The following is a 21725-nucleotide window of genomic DNA, read 5'->3' on the forward strand; positions in this document are numbered from 1 at the left end:
AGGGGCAGGTATCACGTGGAGTGCCGCAAGGATCTATTCTGGGGCAACTTCTATTCTTATTGTTTATGAATGATTGTTTGAAAATTTTAATCACAGTAATTGTTTTTTGGTTTGCTGACCACTTCAAAACCATACTCCCAAACAACGAAGAAATGTCATGATGTATTATCACCCTGGACTCTTGGCGCGAGAAAATCGAAAAAGAGCCCGCGTCAAAAAGACAATATCTTAAATTTGAGAGGCCATTAAGAAGGAAAACTATGAAAGAAAATCTGTTGAATCTTCAAGAATGGCGAATGACTTATTCATCGTTGTGAATTGAAATCTGACCCAGACAGACAATTCTCAATGCAGAATAAACAAAGCTTTGAAATCTCTTTTTGCATTTCAAAGAATTATGTCATCAACAGCCGAAACTGCAACCAAACTCCATTTTTACAGCGGATATGAAATTCCAATACTAACCCAGGTTGAGGTTCAGACCCACATTTTCGTCTGATCAGATTTTCCAGGCCGAAATTATCTCTGATCAGACTTTCCAGACGGAATTTAACCCTGATCAGACTATCCAGACTCAAGTTACCTCTGATCAGACTTTTCAAGACACAAAGAGTTTCTGATCAGACTTTTCAGACCGAAGGCGTTCTGATCAGACCATCTTCAGACCACGATCCAGACATAAATTCAGACCATTGCCCAGACCTTAATCAGACTATGATCAGACTAATGTGGGCTCGAAGCAATAATGGTCAGTCCCAGTTGCGTATTTATGATCAGACTGAAGCGCGCTCGAAACCTGTTCTGATCAGACTCAAGTGCGCTCGAAATAGTCTGATCAGAGAACGATTTTACTTATGAACAAATCTCTCAATTTCGCTATAATATAATCATTTCATAAAAACTGCTATTTGCAGTATTTAATTCATCTAAGGAAAAATCAATTATAAAAGTATAGCTAAAGAAAACGAAACCCAACTGTTGAGAACAAACTTTTTAGTATACCGTTGAGTGTATATTTCTGACTCAATGGATGAGTTTCGACAGCTTTCCATAAGAAACATTATGGTCTCCAGTTGATCAAAATTTCTTCTGAATGGAACCGGCCTTTGACATCAGCTGGACTCTTTTTTCTGATCAGAGCTATCGGACTTTAGATGAGTCTCTGATCAGAACGCTGCTTTATTGTTGCCTCTTGGCAGAGTCAACAGCTCTCAGTAAAAAAAAAAAACAAAACAAAAAAATTAAAAAAAAATAAGGTGCTCGAAATGGTCCCTGATCAGACACAATTGTGTTGGAAAACATTTCTGATCAGACCCAAGTGCGCTCGAATGCAATATGATCAGACCCAATTGCGCTCGAAGTCGCCTCTGATCAGACCAAAGTGCGCTGAAAGAGGTCATGATCAGACCCAATTGCGCTCAAAATCACCTCTGATCAGACCCAAGTGCGCTCGAATCCGCCTATGATCACACTTTTCAGACCAAATTCATCTCTGATCAGACCATCCGCAGACCATGGTCCAGACTTTTCAGACCAAAATTACCGCTGATCAGACCATCTCCAGACCATCGTCCAGACGTAGTGCGCTCAAACTTCAGTCCAGATCTCGTAATTTCGGTCTGGGAACACACGGGTTAGCGCTCGACTGGGTCTGATCATAAACCAATTTGGGTCTGGACTTCAACCTGGGTATGTATGCCTTGCTAGAGCGGGATCCTAACAAATCATTTTTGAAAAAAATTAAAAGGGTGAAGAAGACAGCAAAATGTAGAAAAAAACGACAGAAGTTATAGTTGCTAAGGGCGAGAATTTTATAAGACAAAAACAACGGAATGAAATTGGTTAAAATCAAAATTTCAAATACAGAGTTTTTCAAATAAATTTTGTCAAAATCACAAAAAGCACTAGGTGCCCATTGATCGGTTCTAAAAACAGCATGAAAAGATCATCAAAAAATACATCAGTTTTGATAGCACTTAAATGTAGCTCAAAAAAACAACAAGCACAATAGAATTTAGATTTCCCTACTCAAAAAACACTCTCCAAAAAATTGTAAAAAATAGAAAATTTCTTGAAGCAGCAATTTGCCGCTCCAATTCAGATGCAAAATTAAAACTTTGCGCTTTGGAATAGATCACTTTGTCGAAAATTTAACCATTTCTGCTTGTTTAAGATCGCCACTTCAATCCAATCTCAGATTTACCGTGAAAAGTAAAAAAAAATGTGGAAAAATCATAACGGAGAAATCATAAGGCTGTTAAATATAGGCTGTTCTTAAAAGTATTAACAAATATTGAGATAAAATAGAAATGGCGGTGAAAAGAATATAATTGCCTTAAGTTGACTTAAATAAGCAAACAAAAGATCAAAATTCTGTTCCAAATAGTTCATGAAATTTTTCAAGACAGTACTCTTGAAAAGTTTTGAAAAAAATTTTCAGCTTAGGGAAAAACTTACTTTAAGTTGATTTTATAAAAACAAAGGCATTCTATGAAAAATCGGCAAAACTTTTGTAAAATATCAAATCAGAGGGTTCCAATTGTAAAAAAAAGAAATATAAATATTGAAATGGAGAACTTTTTTCAAAACTCTGCTAACGCAAACCTAACTTGGATCTGTTCTGTTTAGTTCCCACTCCCAGAGTTTCTCCCCATGCTGAAAAGTTGTTATTTAACATGTTGATATCGAAGAGACAGTAGAGGGCAGGGGAGGAAAAATTTTAAAACATAAATAATAAAATTTAAACCCCGGTAACTAAAATGTTTCACCTCCATAATTGCTCGAAAAAGACGAGTTTTGAAAAGGCTTTTAAGTTACATCTTCTACTTTTAACAAACTTTGTAATGATACCAATCACGATTCTTCACAATAAATATATCTATCGGCAAAAATGACTAAACAAGAAACAATAGTTAAGCATATAGTTCTCCCCTCGCTACGTGGAATCTGATTATTAATAAGATTTCAAAAAAAATGATTTTAAAGAACAAAATGTATTGCAACTGTAGAGACTATATAAGAAAATTTCTCATTCCTGCTCTTCATTTTGAAGACCTTGGTACATCGAAACAATGCAAACCTTTGAGCTTTGATCGAGAGTCTTTAAAATGTCGATAAAAACTAGTTAAACCAATTTAATTGCTTTTTGGTCTTACACATCTTTTTAATTTAATAAAATGTTTCAGTTAGATTAAATTTAACAAGTTTTAGAGATTAAACTTAATCATTATTTCATTATAACTTTTTCGTTCTTGTTTCAATTACTATTAAGTATTCAGCCTGAAGACGCAAGCAGCTGAAAAACAAGCAAGGAGAGGTACTAAAAAGCGCTGAATTGAAATAATTTTGGGATAATTCAGCAGAAATGACGCAGAATTTCAAGATTTCCTCAGCTCGACAGAAGCTAATAAGAAAAAGGGCAGCTGAAAACAGGCTACTGTAGGCCTAATGCTGTTCCACTGCGATTACGCAGAAACAACAATTATTATTATTAGAATTTCAAGATATCCTCAGCTCGACAGAAGCTTGAATTTTTTTTGCAATGCTATCTTGACGATTTTAAGATCATTCATTTTCATAAAAACCATTTTGATAAGCTTAACATAGTCTTGATTTCAACTTTATCAAATGTGCCTTCTTTATTTTCTTTTTAGTAATTCAAGCAGTAAAGAAGTTTTGCGCTCCTAATACCCTATCAATTTGGTGCTACAATTTAATGTTACCAGTAATTTATTTTTAAAAGTTTGTCAACCAAATCCTAAACCGAGTTTGTGTTTTGTGATATGAAAATTTTTGCCATATGTCATGAAATGAGGTCATGCATCAGTTACTTTTACATTTGTTAATTGTTGGCAATATCTGAAAGATTTTTAAAACTAAAATGAGATCAATCCTTTATTTTCTTCTCGGTAAGTCTAATTCAATCTTTTTAAACAACTTTTCTAAAGTTTTTCTTTATTATCTGTTGCTCCCGACCCCCCGCCCTTCTCTCCCCCCAAGAAAAAAGAGTATATCTTGATATGATCCAATGAAAAGAAGCATACTAGATATTTAGCCCAAATATTTTAGTGGGGGGGGGGGGAGGGGGAGGGGGTGGTGTTTCAACGGAAAAAAATCGCGATCTTTATATTTCAATTTCTTCTTGGTAATAAATGTCATGTTTTGTAAGATATATCAAGATTGTCACAAGCGTGAGCCGGTTAAACGCGTCCTGTTCACGCATGATTTTTCAAGGTATTTCAAGTTTTAATCGATTAATTCAGTTTGAAATAAACGATTTTTTTAAGGTTTCCACGTGAACAAATAAAGTCGACATAATGTGCGTCTTTTACAGCTTTATGTGTGACGTCATTAGCGCCAAAGACCATGGCAACTCCAGTTTCGCCACCCAATGATCGTTCCTCGGCTCAGGAGCTGTTGCAGTTTGCTGATATCCAAAAAGATGAGAAACTAGGAGGAGGCGAAGGAGAGGAAAACGAGGTGGTTATGGTGGCAACTGATAGCGGGTAAGCATGCGAGACACCTGGTTTCGTGGAAACCCACTAGTCGGATGGGGAAAATTGAGTAACTATTGAAAGGTTTCTTTATTAAATCAGCTATCGAATCAAATCGTTTTGGTTCTTTTGCGTGTTTTTATTTTCACTTTTTGTCATTGACGAATTTTGCGGAAATTTTAAAAGGCACAATCTTGCTGGTCAGCTTGATTGTGCCATTTAAAAAAATGCTGTGGGTTTATTGCAGGAGGTTTGGGTCGACAAAAATTTGGCTGGGTATTCTCCACAGCATGGGTGGGGGTTTTGTCCGCAAAAACACGAGGCTCGACCTCTGAGAATGTTTTGGGTAAAGCGAGACTTGGCTGCGGTTCCTCCGCTGCCTGCGTGGGTGATGCCTCTCGCCAAACCACGGAGTTCGACCTCTGAGAACGGGTTGGGCAAACCGAATGTTACCAGAGGTTCCTCCACTGCCTGGATGGGGGTGCCGTTTGCAAAAGAACTTTGAATTGTTAGAACTATGTTCAACAAAATGGTGGAGTGCTGTGGCTTTGAGTATAGCTTTGAATGTTGGTGGGCTTTACTCAAGGGTTTGTGCCTTCTAACGCTGTGGCGTCATATCGTGGAAGCTCAGTAGTCGGTTGGAGAAAATTGAGTAGCTACGGAAAGCTTTTTTATTTAATCGCAGCTACCGAACCAAATCGTTGTTATTGTCACGCATTTTTATTGTCCCTTTTTGTCATTGCCAAATTTTGTCAGTGTTTTAAAAAACACAATCTTGTTGGTAATATCTGGTTTTTTCATCATATAACTTTCCTTGATTTCATTCAAAGCTATATATAATTACTGGTTATCATACAAGATTACATGTAACAGATTGTAACAGATTGTAACTGGTTATCATTCAAGATTACATGTAACAGACTGTAACAGATTTTTATTCATCTCTAAATAATGCACCTAAACAAGGCTATCACTAAAATGCTGCGATAAATCAAACAACAAAATTGAAAAGACTGCATCAACTTAACTCAACTTAAATAGTCAGTGTCTGAAAGCTTGGTTTTTTGAAATTGTTCAGTTTGTTTCGTAAAAAATCAGGGTAAAATTATCATTACAAAGTTTCGAACTTTAAAAAAAAGAAATTGAGAAACTTTGGTAACTGTAACAGACTTAAATAAAAATTGAGATAGTATTCAACTTGCGCATAATTTACCTGTAATAGTTAGAAACGTTTGATCTGAATCAAATAGTGTCCATTATAGAGTTCTAGGTGCAATAGAAAGTGAATATTCTTGAGAGCAATATTTATTTTACATATTTTATGTAAAAAAACATAACCAGGTCTATTTGATAGAAAAAGAAAAGGTCGTATTCAGTTGTAGACTGTCTTATCACAACAACTTTTTGACATGAAGTGAAAACTATGTTTGTGTTAAAACTGGTGACCAAAAATACTATTCAAATCATATGAAATGATTGCAAAGCTTTGAGTCAGCAGCTTAGGTATTGACGATGAAAACAATTTTAGTTGTTAACAGTCCTGACGAAGTTGGCTAAAACGGCAAAACTGAGGAGAAAATTTAAGTCTACGATACAAATGTTGTCTAAGCATGCAGACCAATTAAAGTTTTTTTCCACTGAACTTTTCCTCGCTGTTTGATTGCTTTTCGTTGTAATTATTAGAGAATGATTTATATTTAAAATAGAGATAGATAAAATAATTTAAGGCACCATCGGTGTTTGGAAAACCCAACTTTTTTTTGTAAATGCGGCTGCTTAGATTGGAAAAATGAGCTGCAAATTTCAAAACAAGAAATGTTCTTCATAGCGAAAAGTACCTAACGAAAAAAATTTCATAGCCGCGAAATTTTGGATTCTTCTTTTAAAATATTAAAAAACATCTCTCTCAATCCAATATGAGATCTGTAAATTTTCAAAATGAAGTATATCTGCGCTGACATTCACTAAATAACTTTTTTCTCAGAGTTTTTTTCAGATTTTTCTCCTTAAGTTGGCGTAATAATCAACTGCTGTGCTTGATTATTAATCCTACGGGCTTCGTTTCTTAACAGATTTAGATTTCATGACTACTAGTAGCGGAGAATTAATGTGCTTAGACAATAAATCAAAGAGGAGCAAGTTAATAATTCAAATTGTAATGACGTCAGACACCATAAAATTGATAAAAGGGCAATATAAGTTTATGGCGCGCAAAAACGAGTTAAAAAGATGAGAAAACTGATATAACTAAAAACTGGGAGATGAAATCTGGTTTTGTTTTTCTTTCGAATTGTCCACTAAAAGGATCCAAAATTGCAACTGCTCAAAAATCCAAATAAAACAGTAACGGATTACAATATGCTGAAAACGCCTAAATATATCTGGTTGAAAATGTTCGAAAACAGGAGAATAATTGAGATATGAATTCTTGAATTCTTGAATTGAAATGGTTGGCTATCTTAGGTTCTTTCAATTGCTGTAGTTGAAAAAATTTTCTAAACTTTTTATTTTTTTGCAAGACTTTGGCTTGCTAATAGAAAACCATTTTGCAATTTAATAAAACAACTATCAGACGAAACAAAGGAGATAGAAACAGGCAATCACTTGGAAGCTGAAACGCATTATAATAGTAGCTTATTTTTTCCCTTGTATATTAAATGGTCAAACTTAGAAAATGAAATTGAGGTTAATATCTGTCAATAAACCAAAACTAAAACCAAATTAAAACAGCGATGACCATTTATAGGGAATTAATCAAAATAAGCTTTGAACTAGTATCCTCCTCAAAATTTCATAGGTGAATTACTGGAGATTCTACATGTCATGACTTTATAGATGTAAGTTGAGGGTCAAACCAAAATTTGGTTTTGCATTGGACAGAGTGAAAGCAGATGCTTACTAAAAAGCTGATAATTTAAAAAAAAAACTAAGAAACGCTTTCTTTGGTAATTTTGACTGCATTATAGTCAAATAATTGACATGTTTGATTTATATTTGATCTCTTTATGCATCAAATGAGGAAAAGTTTAATGAAGTCTCTCATTGTTATCGTGATATCTGTTTTGTTTTCAGTTATCAGAAGGAAAAAAAATGAATATTCTGTGCCTAAATGATTCACTTTTGATTTCTCCAAAAATAATTTTCTGAATTCTTTCTCTTTTTCACCACACGTTCCTAGTTGCGGATTTTTGAGAAATGTTTTTCAATTTTCGCAGAACGTGCTATCTTGCTGTTAGCCTTTTGAAATCTGCTTTACCGGTGGTCAACGAGGAATCTGATGTTGGAAGGCCTGTTTTATGAACAGTAGGTATGGTATGATGCATACAGTTTTTTTGTGAATTCTTTCAACTTTCATGCATTTCATATTCTAATTAGATGATTTTTAAGGTTCTTATTTATTAAAGCTAAACTTTGACAATTTGTCTCAGTTTTGGTTCATTATGGAAACGAAAAAACTAAGTTTGTCAAAGTACAAGAAGTTGAAGAGTTGGAAAACTTAGATGCCGTCAAAAAAAGACAAGCAACTGAACGCAACAGCGTCGAAAAACTATCGCCACATAACAAACGCCACTGCTTCGGTAGAGAGTAAAGGAACTAAGACAAACTTAATGCTTAACTCAACCTTTTGGTTTTGATTGACTTCAAAGAATCTTCGATTATTTTTCTGTTCAAAAATAAATTGATTTCTCACGAGAAGATAAATACATTTGGTTGGAACAAAGCACAAATAGATAAATCTAGCTGTATATTGACAAAAAAACTTTTTTGAGGTTTCTACGAACCTACCAGTGATCTCCGCTGGTGCCTTTCAACCTAGTTGCGATCTCCGCAACCTGCACAGGTTGGAAGAAGGGGAGTTGAAGCCTACAGAAAAAGAAAAACTCTGCGATCTCCGCGGAGATATTAAAGCAACTAGGAACACTCTAAAAACTATCCAAAATTTGTAGTTTTGTTCAAAACTTTTGTTTCACATTTTTTCTCTTGCAGTTTTCCAAAGTTCCTTTTTTGTTTTTTTTGTTTTGTTATGTTTTTTTGTTTTGTTTTTTTAACAGTCATGCGCTGTTAGGATGAGATGCTGATAAAAACCAGTAAGGCATAATGCTAAAAACGCAGACAAAAGAACATATGGAGGTTTCAAAAAACAAGGACACTTCAGTTAAAACGGCAAAGGAGTGGATACTTCTTCAAAACATTCGTTCTTTAACAAAAAATTTTGATGAATTCAAAGTTTTTATTAGTCAGACAGAGGTTGAGCCATTGACAATCTGCCTAACTGAAACTTGGTTAAAAAATAGCTTTGAAAGCGATTGTTTTTCTCCGCACAACTACCTCAAGATAGAAACATCCAACAGAAAAAAAGAGGAGGTGGTGTTGGCATTTTTGTACACAAAAAAGCGACAAAGAAAAGAATTGCATCAGTTGATACAAACAGTCTGCAAGCTATTAGTTTGGAGATTAACTTTTCCGATAAAACACACTTAGTGACTTGTATATACATTCCGCCCAATGCTACAAATGCAGAAACCTTTGAAAAAATTTTTTCCTATATTGATCAAATAAGTATGACACCCGATTCTCTACATATCGTGTGTGGCGACCTAAATATTAATTTTTTGAAGAAATCGGCAAAATTGACCCTAATAATTAACCAAATGGAAATGAATGCTTTGGCTCTTGTAGACCCTCAAACAGCAACGCGCGAAACAATTAGGACAAAAACTTGTATTGATATTTTTTTTCACAAATTTCAAATCAAAAAGTTTTGTTGAAAAAACCAAAATCAGCGACCATTACACGGTGGGACTATAGCTTGTAAAAAGAGAGAAAAGTTTTGAAAGTGTTCAAGTACTGAGAAGAAACTGGAATAAACTAGACAATGATCATCTCCTCCTTGAGCTCAATTATTTTCTCCAGTAAAAATTTGAATAAGTGAGCGGCCAATTATTAATAAGTGATACCAATCGGTGTGCAGAAATCGTACATGAGAAATTGGTTGAGGCACTCAATACTTTTTTACCTCTAAAGCCATCAAAACAAGGCGCCGAGAAAGATTGGATTGACAGAGAAGTAAAAAATGCTCAGCTAAAAAAAGCCAACTCTGGAAGCGTTACTTAACAACAAAATCCCAAAGTGATAAAGAAGCGTACGAAAAACATTCCAAATTGTTGAGGAAAAAAATAAGAGGAAAGATGTCAGAATTTTATGAAAAGCAAATAATGACAGAAGCTGGAAACAGAAACAGGAAATTTTTTCAGTTTGTTAACGAAGTAGTCAATATCAATGGAGATGAAAAAACAGTAGAAAAGAACGCTGTTGATGATCTTGATAAATTCAATAATTCTTTTTGCTACAATAGGAGCTAACTTAGCAAAAAAAATTTTCTTCACCAAAACTGACACAGAGAACAAAACAAATAAATTCTATGTTTTTCAGGACAATTGATGAAAAAGAAGTTACTGCCGCTATCGCTAAGACTAAGAAAAAGTGCAGCACAGATTGATATAATTTGAATTACATCTATATCAAGGCTGTATCGGCAAGTGTTTTGCCGGTTCTGACGATGCTCTTCAACAAATGTTTTGAGGAAGGAAATTTTCCGAAGCCTTTTTAAATAGCAGCCATAACACCACTCCATAAAGATGGAGACAAGAACAAACCAGAGAATTACAGACCGATCTCATTGTTACCTATCATTGGCAAAATATTTGAGTTCCTAATTTTTGATAGAATTAAAAACTATATAGAAAAATTCAAGATACAAAAAGCTAATCAATTTGGGTTTAGATCAAACCACAACACTACCGACGCAATTGTTTCATTGTTAGAAGATATCAGAATGAATAAACAAAATAACGCAAATGAAATCAAGGTTACTTTTCTGGACTTGAAAAAAACATTTGATACTGTCCACCATCACATTCTCCAAGAGAAATGTTCAGATTATGGATTGAGGGGTAAAACTTTTAGCATAATAGCTTCCTTTCTGCACGACAGAACACAGGTAGTAAAACTGAAAGGAAAAACTTCAAAATCCAGACAAGTGTCGTTTGGAGCACCGCAGGGTTCCATCCTTGGACCACTGCTGTTTATTCCTTATATAAACGACCTTTCATGTAACAATGAAAACAGTACAGGTTATGTTTTTGCTGACGATACCGCTATAAAAACCATTGGAACTCCAAAAACAATAGATAGCAAGCATCAATTGGCTCTAAACAATGTTACACACTGGCTAGAGCAAAATAAGCTCACACTAAATATCAAAAAATAAAGACAATGTCTTTCAGGCAAAAGAAAGCCAGTGAAGACGGCTTTTCACTTTACGCGGAAAAAATAGAAAATGTAAACAGTTTCAAGTATTTAGGCATCATTCTAGATCACCGTTTAAGCTTTTCCGAACATAGCAATATTATCCAGAAGAAGCTGAACCAGTTCACTGCTATGTTTTATCGTCTGAGAAAGTTCCTAAAAGTATCGCATATGATAAGAGTCTATAAGACTTATGTACAGCCAATCATACAGTACGGAGTCATAGCATATGGGTCGACGACAAAAAGCATTCTACAGCCTATTTATAGCAAAGTAAACAGATTGCTTAGAATAATCTTTTTTAAGAGAAAATCTGAGTCAACTACAAAAATACGAGAAGAAAACAACATCTACAGCACACAAGAACTCCATATTTACGAACTGCTAAAGTTGCTGATAAAAGTGATACGAAAACAATGCAATGTCGAACAACTGAAATAGGCAATCGCAGAAAAAGAGCTGATTGAAATTGATGGGATGAGAAAAACAAAAAAAAACAACTTAAAGTGAGTTACCCTAAACTAAGTAATTGCTCAATCACAGTAAGGTTGAGAAAACTATGCAACTGCTTGGTTTAGATCCTACTTTTTTCAAAAGCCTGAGAAAAATAAAAGAAGAACAGGTTTTTGCTACAAATTTCCTTAAAAACTATGTTATTGGTTCTTTAGACATAAAAAACTAATTTTTTGGCTGATTGGAACGATCGATATTTGTAAGTTGCATACTGCCGTTTAAATCCAAGAATTGTGTTTTGGTTTTATTTGAATCTTTTTTTAGACACATAGTATTCCTTTTCCCTGCATAAACCCAACAAACTCTTTTGTTTGTCTTCCTCACAAAGGCGCCTGAAAACGATCCATAAGGGTCAATGGTGTCCTTTCGGAGCGCATGTAACATTTGAAAATAAATAAATTATGTAAATGCCCGTTTGTATCATGCGTAATCCGTAAACAATTTGTTATTATTATTATTATTACAATTTGTTTAAAAAGTCTGCATGGTACATCAAATGCCAGCAATTATGGTATAAACTGAGAATACTGTATATTGATATCAAGCTTATTTAATTCAAATTTTCTCGAAGTTTTGAAATTATGTGAAATCCCCCCACCCCCGAAATTAGGTCAGAGTTGGCAGTATTGGGGGTTCATTATAGGGTAATGGGGACATCTGGTTAGCGAAAAATAACTCAATATTGTGGGATTGCTTTCTTCAAGATTGAGTAAAATGAGCACAAGGTTTAGTATCAAGTCTAGCTTATCAATTTTAAATCCATAATTTCTGTAGCGTGAAGATGTCTGAAGACATGCCCAAAACGGGTGCTGCAGCCTCCAATAGCAGAGCTACCGGGGGAGGAGCAAAAACGGGAGCAGCTGGACGAGGCGGTGACACTGCATTCAAGAAATCTCTAGACGTGGTCAGTGGCAACAGAGCCGCAGGCGGACCTCCTAAAACTGTCGTGAACACGAAAAGAAGTCAGTATAGTGCGATTAAGCTTTTAATGATCAGGTTTAGACCCGGGACGAAGTGTGAACGCTAAAAATTGCTTAAAATTGTAAGAATTGCGGTGAATGACGTGAAAAAATGTACGAATTGCAATTTTTAGCGTTGAATGAGGTAAATGAGGTGAAAAAAAATTACCGCAAAAAATCACAAATTTTACAAAGACTTACCACTATTATCAAATATTTTCACCGGAAGAAGTTATCGCGAAAAAAAGACAGAAAAATAGCGGTGAATGCGTTGAAAGTGGTGAAAAACATTCACCGCTAATAATCGCAAATCATACAAAAAAATCACTACTAAATTTAACAAATATCTTCACCGCATAAATTATTGCAAGAAAGATCTAATACTAGCGGTGAATGCGTTGAAAGTGGTGAAAAAAAATCACCGGTAAACACCACAAACCGTAAAAAGTTTCAACGCTAAGTTAGCAGAATTTTCTATCGACTCAAGTTTTTAATGAGACTATGTAAGACTTGAGGTGATTTCGTTGAATTTCTTAACTTGTCATTTTCATTAAGATTTTTCTGAAAAACCAGCAGACAGGTGGAAGATTTTTATTTAAAACAAATCTGTAAAAGAACTTAAATAATCGGCAAAAATATAATTCATTGCAACTTTTGCGTCAAATGAGATGATAACTCAAATAAGTTGCAGTTTTTCTGTTTTTGCTTCACCATGAAGAATTTTTTTGGCTTTTAATTTAAGAATTGGTTCAACAAACTTATTAAAAAGTCCTTTATTGCTTTGAAGCTCGAAACAGTAAGAATTTTAGGGTGTGTTTTCTAGTATTTCATGGCTAAACGTTACTAATTTTTTGTTTCAAGCATAGTGGCTGAAATGTGTCAACTAAATGTAAGAATTGCGGTGAATAGCGTTGAACAAAATTTTAAGCGTCGGTATAATTTAGCAGTGATTGCGTTGAATGAAGTGATTTATGTTCCGACCAGAGCTCAACTACACTTTTTGCTTAATTTTGAACCTAATGGTGAGATAATTCAGAAAAGATATTTGAGTTTAAAAAAATCGTTACAGAATCGAATTACTAATTGAATTACATAATAATATGCCTCATTGCATTGCTCAAAAGATCTGTCATTAAAAAGAGTTCGAGGAAAAAACAAACAACAAAATAAGCAAATACCAAAAAATGGCGTATGTGCTATAAAAGAAGAGAACAACTCACAATAATTTTATGAAAACGCATGTTGTCCAACAAACAAAACATCAGTTACGACATGATATCAAATGAACAACAGTTTTTGAATTACAGGGATTTAGATGGAACCTTTCAATGGCGAGAATAAGTTACAAATTGACAAAAAAAATTGAAAAGTGTAAAAAATCATTGAAAACAACCATATCAAAAACTGTGATAAAATTTTGCTATAAACTGAGTAAATTTAGTAATATCATTCATTTATTCTTTAAATAAAAGCCTATGACAACAGTCAGTTTTTTACCACTGCATAAAGAAAAAAGCAAAATCAGCAAGTTCAAAAAAAAATGAGCGAAAAAAGTGTCGAAGCCAATAAAAAAAAACTTTTACCGAAAAATTTTGATACGTCACATAGTTTTTTGACACCAATTGGGATTTTAACAGCAAAAACATGACTTCAGAAAATCAACAAGTATAAACAAATAAAATAAACTTTGGAGAAAACCCGTTATATCAACGTCATGAAATTCAATAGCTTTCAACGGAAGTCAAAAAATACGCTAAGTTTTGCCTCAATGAGAAGGCAAAGTTGTTCGTCAATCATAAGTAATCGCCAGAACAACACAATAAGTCTTATGATTATGAAGGAAACAACAAATACATGCAAAAACCGAAAATTCAGAAGAAAAAGTGCGAGAAGAAAACGTCGATGCCGTTTTAAACACACGCGTTTCTCTGAAAACTTTATTTATGATCCATTGAAAGTCTTCTTGAAGCTAATGGGAACTATCAATTTTGAGATAATGCAATAAGAATTTAAAAAGAACTAAAATTACAGAAAAATCAAAATTTTCTTTTGAAGTTATGAAAACTCGATGCATCGAATTCATAAAAGCAATCTTTAGCAGATAAAACAGCTTAACTGATTATTTTGATTGCAGTAAAAAGGAGGTGGGTTCTATCAGTATTAATGATCTACAGTTCATGTAACTAACTTTGAAATTAGTTAATGTCCCAAAAATATTCTAAAAAATTGTTCTTGAAGACTAACAACCATTAATTTCAAGAGCTTCCAACGAAAGTCAAAAAGTACACCACGTTATGCCTCGATGGGAGACAAAGATGTTTTTTATCAATATGTGTTCAATAAGACGTCACAATAAGTCAAATAATTTTACAACAACAACAAAATAGGCAAAAACCAAAAAAGACAAAAATGCGAGAGGAAAGTTTCGAAGACATATAAACCAAAATCTTTTCTTTGAAAACTTCATCTATGATCCATTGGGCATTTTAACCAAGTTAATAAAGAGCTTATAAAAGCATTTAACAGACTATTTTTGTTCGCTATATAAGAAAAGGGGAACTGCCGTTGCTGAGATTGACTTACTCTTCATGAGTAAATAAATTTAATATCGGATAATAATAAAAAAGAACTTTCTAAAAATTATTTTTTAAAGTCTTAACAGCCAGTAGCTTTCCACTCAAAGCACTATATAGGTTTAATTATTGCACATGAGGAAGTTGATTGCACTTTTAGTTAGCGAATCTATGCCATGGGAAAAAACAGAACATAGTAAAGTCTCAAAAAGTAAATCAAAATTTCATTAAAAATTTTGAAAACTTAGAGTCGAAGACAAAGCTTGAGCGATTCCTTGAAAACGAATACTTTGTTCAATGGGTATCATTTGAATGTAAATGAGGTTTTTCATTAACGGAACCTCAATTTGAAAAGTGACTAGTCTCTAAGTGACTAAAAAACAATAATAAATGCAAGAAGTTTTCTGAAAAAACAGCTCTGAAATTGATTTCGAGTTACTTTTATAGTATACTTCCTCTTGAGAACTGAACTAGCCTTTTTATTGGTCTATTGTTAACACGAAATTGTGTCATTTTGTAGCGTGAAGTTTTCAAATAATATTTTTTTATAGAAAAGCCTTTATTTGAAAAATCTTGCAAATATCACCGGTTCACTTAAAATTTTAAATCTCGATAACTCCTCGAAAAATGCAAAATTCGAAAAATGTTTTCAATTTCGATTCCTACGCGGGACGAGTTTTTTAATGATACCTCTCACATATCTCTACGATGAATATATCGATCGGCCAAAATTGTCTGAACAAAAAAACCCATTTGAGTATATAGTTCCTCCCCACACAAGTGGGGTCGGAACAATAAGTACAGGCAAATTGAGCTTAACTTTTTTGTAGTTTCAAGCTACAAAGTAGAACTCCCGAAATAGAGCTGAGTGAACGTTATTTATAGGTTGAATAAATCATATATCGGACATTGTCTTTTGAGAAACTAGGGTTCACATCCGCAACTGCATGGTAATGTATTAAAAAAAGTATGTGAAAGAAGCGTCTCTATTTTACCATCGTGAACTTGATGAGTCCGACGATTCTTTTTTTAACCTCAATTGTTGTGCAGCGAAAACATGAGGGCATGCGTTTTTGTTCTGCAAAAAGGCAAATAATTTCCTTATACAACCTAAAAATAACATGCATATTTCAAAAGCTCTGCTGGATATCTAGCAACTATCAACTTTGCTGAATATCCAGCAAAGTTTTTTTGAAGTTGCTGGCTAGCCCCGGAAGCTAGATAGATATTATGTTATTATGTTTCATGCCAGAACCTTTCAATTTTAACCCAGCCCCTCCTCCGACACCCAGACCCAAGCCAGCCCCAACACAACCTCCAGCACCAGCCGAGGAAGCCGTAACAGAGCCCGCAGCTAACAATTCGGAAACATCAGGCAACGAGACATCTTCGGAAGATTCTTCAGACGACATGCCGAACACTGGGAAAGAGGAATCAGAAAATGGGGACGAAGAAACAAAAGAGGCTAAAAGCTCCAACAAAGACATATCGACTGGCGAAACCGAGGAGAAAAAATCCGACGTCAAGAATAATAAACCGGATTCAAAAGTGGAAGAAAATACAACGCAAGATGTTGTTGACGCTGCAACCGAAAAGCCTGTTTAGGAAAAATTGAATAATAACTAATGAATAAAAACATTTAAAAGTGGGAGCGGTATGACCTTGACCACCTTTGATGAGAATTTAACTTTTTTCAGATACACTGTCTCTGTTTCACTTTGCCCCAGCTTATGAGAAAAAAAGATTGTTTCAGATACTCTATCTGCTTTTCAGAAAAAAGGAAACAATGAAAGATTTTAGTTAATCATCTTGCTGTTTTGCTTAGAATGGACTTTAATTTTAAGGTTGCAACACATCCAATTAAAAGAAATTTAAACATCCGATTGAAAACGTATTCCAACATTGACGGCATACTAAATATCGAAAACTATAGCATTTTGCATGGCACAAAATTATCAATATCTAGTATGCCGTCAATGAGGGAATACGTCATCAATCGGGCAATTCATTTTATGGTTACTGATTGTTACTGCCACAATTGGAGTACTAAAACAATATAATTGGTTAATTGATTGAAAATTTTAAAATTAAGACGCATACATGTTTTGCTTAACTGAAAAAATTGCAGGTTAAACATTTTGTTAAGTTCTTTTTCTTAAAAAAATGTGAGGAGCGATTGGCTCGAAATTTCAGTAATTTGTTATTAAAGGTGTTACAGTTTAAAACACATCTGGATGCAAGAATTGCGTACTTCTTTTCAAAAATGAATAAAAAATATTTTTTTTCCTCAGCTTTGTAACCCTGACATTGAGGATTATTTAACAGAATGAAACTTCAGGATAATTATTTTTTAGTATTGATATGAGATCAAAGGCGAGTTTATGAAAACAAGATTTTTTCCGAGAATAATTTATAGTTAAACGTTTTGGCTATTCTGCAAAAAATTGCATGCCATCAATCTGATTGCAAGACGGCTCAAAGCATGCAAAACTTATCAATGGTGAACTTAAATTTCTACACATGATTGTTCGAAGTTTAAACCAGTTTTTTTTCAACTGTAGAAAAGTACGATAAAATGGGCATGCGAACTTAGCTTGAAAGGTCAAATGGTTGTTAATCTGTTCAGAATTAAATTGAATTGTTTTTAAATCAAGTGTAATATGAAGGATTACACTTGGTATTTACTTGAGTAGCTTTTATTTAGCAAACATGAATTTTAAAACTGAATCGTACTAAATATGTATGAATTGTACATGAAAAGTTTAAAAAAAAAATTTAAAAAAAAACAAAAAAAGTACTCGAAGAAAATCAGCGGTCATGAAATATCACCAACGATGCTCATCTGTAAAAATCTTTCAATTCCAATTTTATTCTAGTTTGCATTTTAATAATGGATAATTTTTTCATCTAATTTTCACATTCATTATTATTATCACTCATAGATGAAGAAATACCCAGTGAAACGAATCTTGATAGCCTTGATAAGAATCAAGCTAAAACATGATAAATCTTGTCAAGGTCTTGCCATGTTACAAAGCAAGATAATATCAAGATATAAGCAAACTTGCAAGATCTTTCCATAGCTTTCAAGAAACAAGATCTTGGCAAGATTTTCACGGGGTGTTCAACTAAGATTGCTATTGGCTTACGCGACTCTGGCCATAAAAATTTCGGCTAGACAAAGTGGTGATACCTTTCCAAAAAATTTCAAATCAGAAGTACGAGTTGGTTTCTTGCTGTATTCAGTCAATTGCTAAAGATGTGTTAAGTATATGGTGGCAAAAAAATCAACTCTAAAAAAATTGAAGTGAAACAGGTGGTTGTTAAGCGACAATCAGGAAATTTGAAACAATGATATTAAACGGATGCTTTTTGGGAATGCTCATTGATAGTCGAAGGGTAATTTTATTTGAATAAGTTGAAAAGTGGAAAAGTGTGAAGACAGTTTTTTTCAAAGTTACTTAAATGTAAATTGTTACTAGGTCGTTCAATTGTGTTGGTTCAATAAGTTTGTGGTCTAACTTCATCCCAAATTGTGGTGGAACTATAGTTTGTGTGCCTTTTCAGTCTTTTTCTTTCAAACTTGACGAGATTGTCTTCATTTGATTTTGACTGATCAAAAATCAAATATTTGAGGCTGGAGATGAATATAATGCGAGCTCATTGAACGTATTTTTATTCATTCAAGAGAAAAGAATAATTCAACAAGACTGCATATTAAAATCTTCCGCTCGCTGTGCAGAAAAAGAGAGATTCAAACATGATTGAAATTGCATAATCAAACATACATATAGATAAAAAGTTTTTTTAGTCTATCGCGTGTGGCAATGTGTAATGCCTTTAAGAAAGAGTCTTCGAATAGCAGTCTCTTGGTCATCGCCAGGTCTCAGCCCCCATCTTTACCCCCCTTTGCTGGGAGGTGAAATCGGTGTGTCCCATTGGGTCCCAAGGTATGTGATATTGCCGAGGTTAGAGGGGCACGCAGAAATACGCAGCAGTTTGGAAGTTCAATTTACTGTTGTTTGATTATGGATTGCAAATATATGTAGTAAATCAGCTTATATAAATAATGTAAATTAGCCGCCAACGCTTCATCTGGATGTGTGAAATCAGCTCAAAGTTAGCGCTTTTAACTTTGACGTTAAGCTGAAAAGTGAAATCCAGCAGTGTGCAGATTTTTATGTTCGCGTTGGTGGAATGTTGTCTGGTCCCGACTTGTTTTCTAATCTAATGTTTTGTTCTACCGAGATCCGACGTAAATAACATTTCATGAAGTTCGGCTGATTGGAAGTTCTTTTATGACGGCACCTGGTTGATTAAAGTCCCCGGGTCGAGGTGTCACCGCCATTCAACGCAAAATTATGTAAGATAAGCGGTTAAAGCGGAAATTTTTGTAAGATAAGCGGTGAATGCGGTGAAATTACATAAATCAGGCGGTGAATGCGGTGAAAAAATACTTTATCGCCTGGTAGCGTTGAAATTACATAATTTAACCGCTGAATTTAGCGGTAAAATTACATAAATTCACTGCTTCGAAAAAAAGTGTCCAAATTTTGTAAGAAAAGCGGTGAATGCGGTGAAATTACATAAATTCACCGCTCAACTTAGTGGTGAACTTACATAAATTCAACGCTTAGAAAAAATTGTTCAAGATGTTTGAGATCAGCGGTGAAATTAATGGTGAGTGTGGGAGGAATTATTAGATTTGCCTTGCCACTAAAACTACCCCTTAATCTTACATCTTTTTGACACTTTTTCTAAGCGGTGATTTTATGTAATTTCACCACTAGAGTAAGCGGTGAACTTACAAAAATTCACCACATTTCACCGCTAAAATAAGTAATTTCACCGCTAAAAATTGCAAATCTTACAAAAATTCACCGCGCATGTTTTGCAGAAAGTAGAGTGAATTCGATTTATATTCAAACAAAGAACAATATAATTTCAAGAGAGATGGCGCAGTGGAAGAAGAAGTGGATGCCATGCAGGAGGTGAGAGGTTCGGATCCTTGTAAGGGCGGTGAAATTACACATTTTAGCGGTGAATTGTGGTGAATTTTTGTAAGATCACCGCTTAGTCTAGCGGTGAACTTACATAATTTCACCGCATTCACCGCATTTCAACGCAAAATTATGTACGAAATTTGCGGTGAAAAAACTAACTTTTCACCGCTTATCTTACATATTTTTGCATTTTTTTCTCGACCCGGGTCCGGCCAATACGGTGCTTGTTAAAAGCGTATACTGAGTTTTTTTCAGAATTGTCACAGCAATAAGATTGAGAATTTTTCTCCTGGTAGATTTGTTTCTTGTTCCGGTTTTTGCTCTGTTCTTTTTCTTTCTATTTAGTACAAATATTTGGACTGCAGCGCCTCTTTCAGAAGCTTTCGCTCTTTTTCAATCACGTATTAGGCGTCAACTTCCTCTTTTCGTTGTACTGAATCTCCTAGTTTTAATTCTGTTTTAGCAACTTCTTTTTTAGCGCGTGAAATGTCCACGAATTTTGTTTATCTTGACATTTTATGCTTTGTTTTTTTCAAGTTTTGTGTCTTTTGCATTCGTTGCCCCTCTTCTTCTGGCCTGAAAATTCAACAAGTATTTTTCTTTGGTTAATGATTTTTTTGCCTAATGGTATGTACAATGTTTATATATTCAAGTATCTTTTAGATATATAGTTATAAAAAATTTTACTACAAGTCCAAAAATCTAAACCAGCACAAAAATCTGAAACACTATAAGAAGTTTCTGTTCTGAAAACTATAGCTAATTTGTTGTTTTTTTAATCTTCCTATAAGAAATTATTCTACCATAGTCAATTGTCTAGTTTGCCAGAGTCCAGTTTTCCTTTTTTGTGAGGGTTTTCATCCAGTTTCCTCATTTCGTTCGTGATGGCTCTGAATTCGAGGTTTTTGAATAGTTATGGCGCATTGGCTATTTTTGATCATTATGCTACTCTTCTTTCAGACTGTATTGGTATAATGGCATCGGAGTTGGTGCAGTTCGTTAAAACGACAGAAATGCGTTGAAACATTTTTTCATTAAAATAGTCACATCTTTTCACCAAGTGTTTTTGGTGTGGTGCTTTTTTGATAATTGTGTGATGCCAAGTAATTTGAAGACGCCTCTAAATCTGTTTGCCCTCTCCAGAAAATTTTCTTTCACTTTCAGGGCTCTCTAAAAGTTTGGCGATAAATTCTGGGATTTTTTTATAATTTTCCGTCAAGAATTTTATGTAAACTTTGTTTTAAAAAACCGTATATGATCAGTCTCGTTTTCGGTTATAAAATTTATCTCATGATAACTGTGGCGTTTTGATCTTCTGTTTTCTTTTTCAATCTTTTTATTAAATTTGGATAACAAGCTGCCAATATTCTGAAACAACGTTCCCTTCCTGTACTTCTGTGGGTCCTAATTTTTTTTGCTTATTCCGTATATGGTTTGAGAGCTGTGTAAAACATCGCGATGCTAGAACTTAGAATTTAAGTTAAAACTTCGATATAAAAAAACTTTCTTACCTGCTTTTGGTGAAGATAGTTTATTTAATAACTACTAAATTGAACCGGATCGCTGCTTCCAATTTGTTCTCAACACAAGCTTATCAGTGCACAAGAAAAATAAATTTGAGTGATTAACTCGAACTTGCCACCATCAGTGATGAATATAAACCAACTCGATGATCTTCCCTGTCGATACCAATGACACGTTCTCATTTAAGAAGAACAATGTGTTGAGCGCAAAAAACTGCACTGATACCTGCCATATACGGCAGGGGAAAAATTTTGTTCAAAATTAAGGTGTAAAATAACCAATATCAGTTTATCTATATCAAGACGGTTCTGTAAACTTTCATAAATGATGGCAATTATAAATATCTGTGAA

At 34.2% G+C, this 21725-nt stretch overlaps 1 protein-coding gene across 2 annotated transcripts; it reads left to right on the forward strand.

The window, feature by feature from the left end:
- The first annotated feature begins 3798 nt into the window (after positions 1 to 3798).
- LOC142350641 (uncharacterized) lies at positions 3799 to 16547 on the forward strand. Of its 2 annotated transcripts, none has more exons than XM_075402548.1 (4): positions 3799 to 3908; positions 4334 to 4505; positions 12090 to 12277; positions 16100 to 16547. In XM_075402548.1, the coding sequence occupies exons 1-4, from the start codon at positions 3881 to 3883 to the stop codon at positions 16450 to 16452; spliced, it is 741 nt and encodes a 246-aa protein (XP_075258663.1). In that variant the 5' UTR covers positions 3799 to 3880; the 3' UTR covers positions 16453 to 16547. The 2 variants fall into 2 exon arrangements, with proteins under 2 accessions (XP_075258663.1, XP_075258664.1); XM_075402549.1 differs by having other exon boundaries at positions 16121 to 16547.
- The last annotated feature ends 5178 nt before the right edge of the window (positions 16548 to 21725 follow it).

Source organism: Convolutriloba macropyga, chromosome 12 (assembly GCF_964194025.1).
Source record: "Convolutriloba macropyga chromosome 12, txConMacr16.3, whole genome shotgun sequence".
Taxonomy (NCBI): Eukaryota; Metazoa; Xenacoelomorpha; order Acoela; family Convolutidae; genus Convolutriloba; species Convolutriloba macropyga.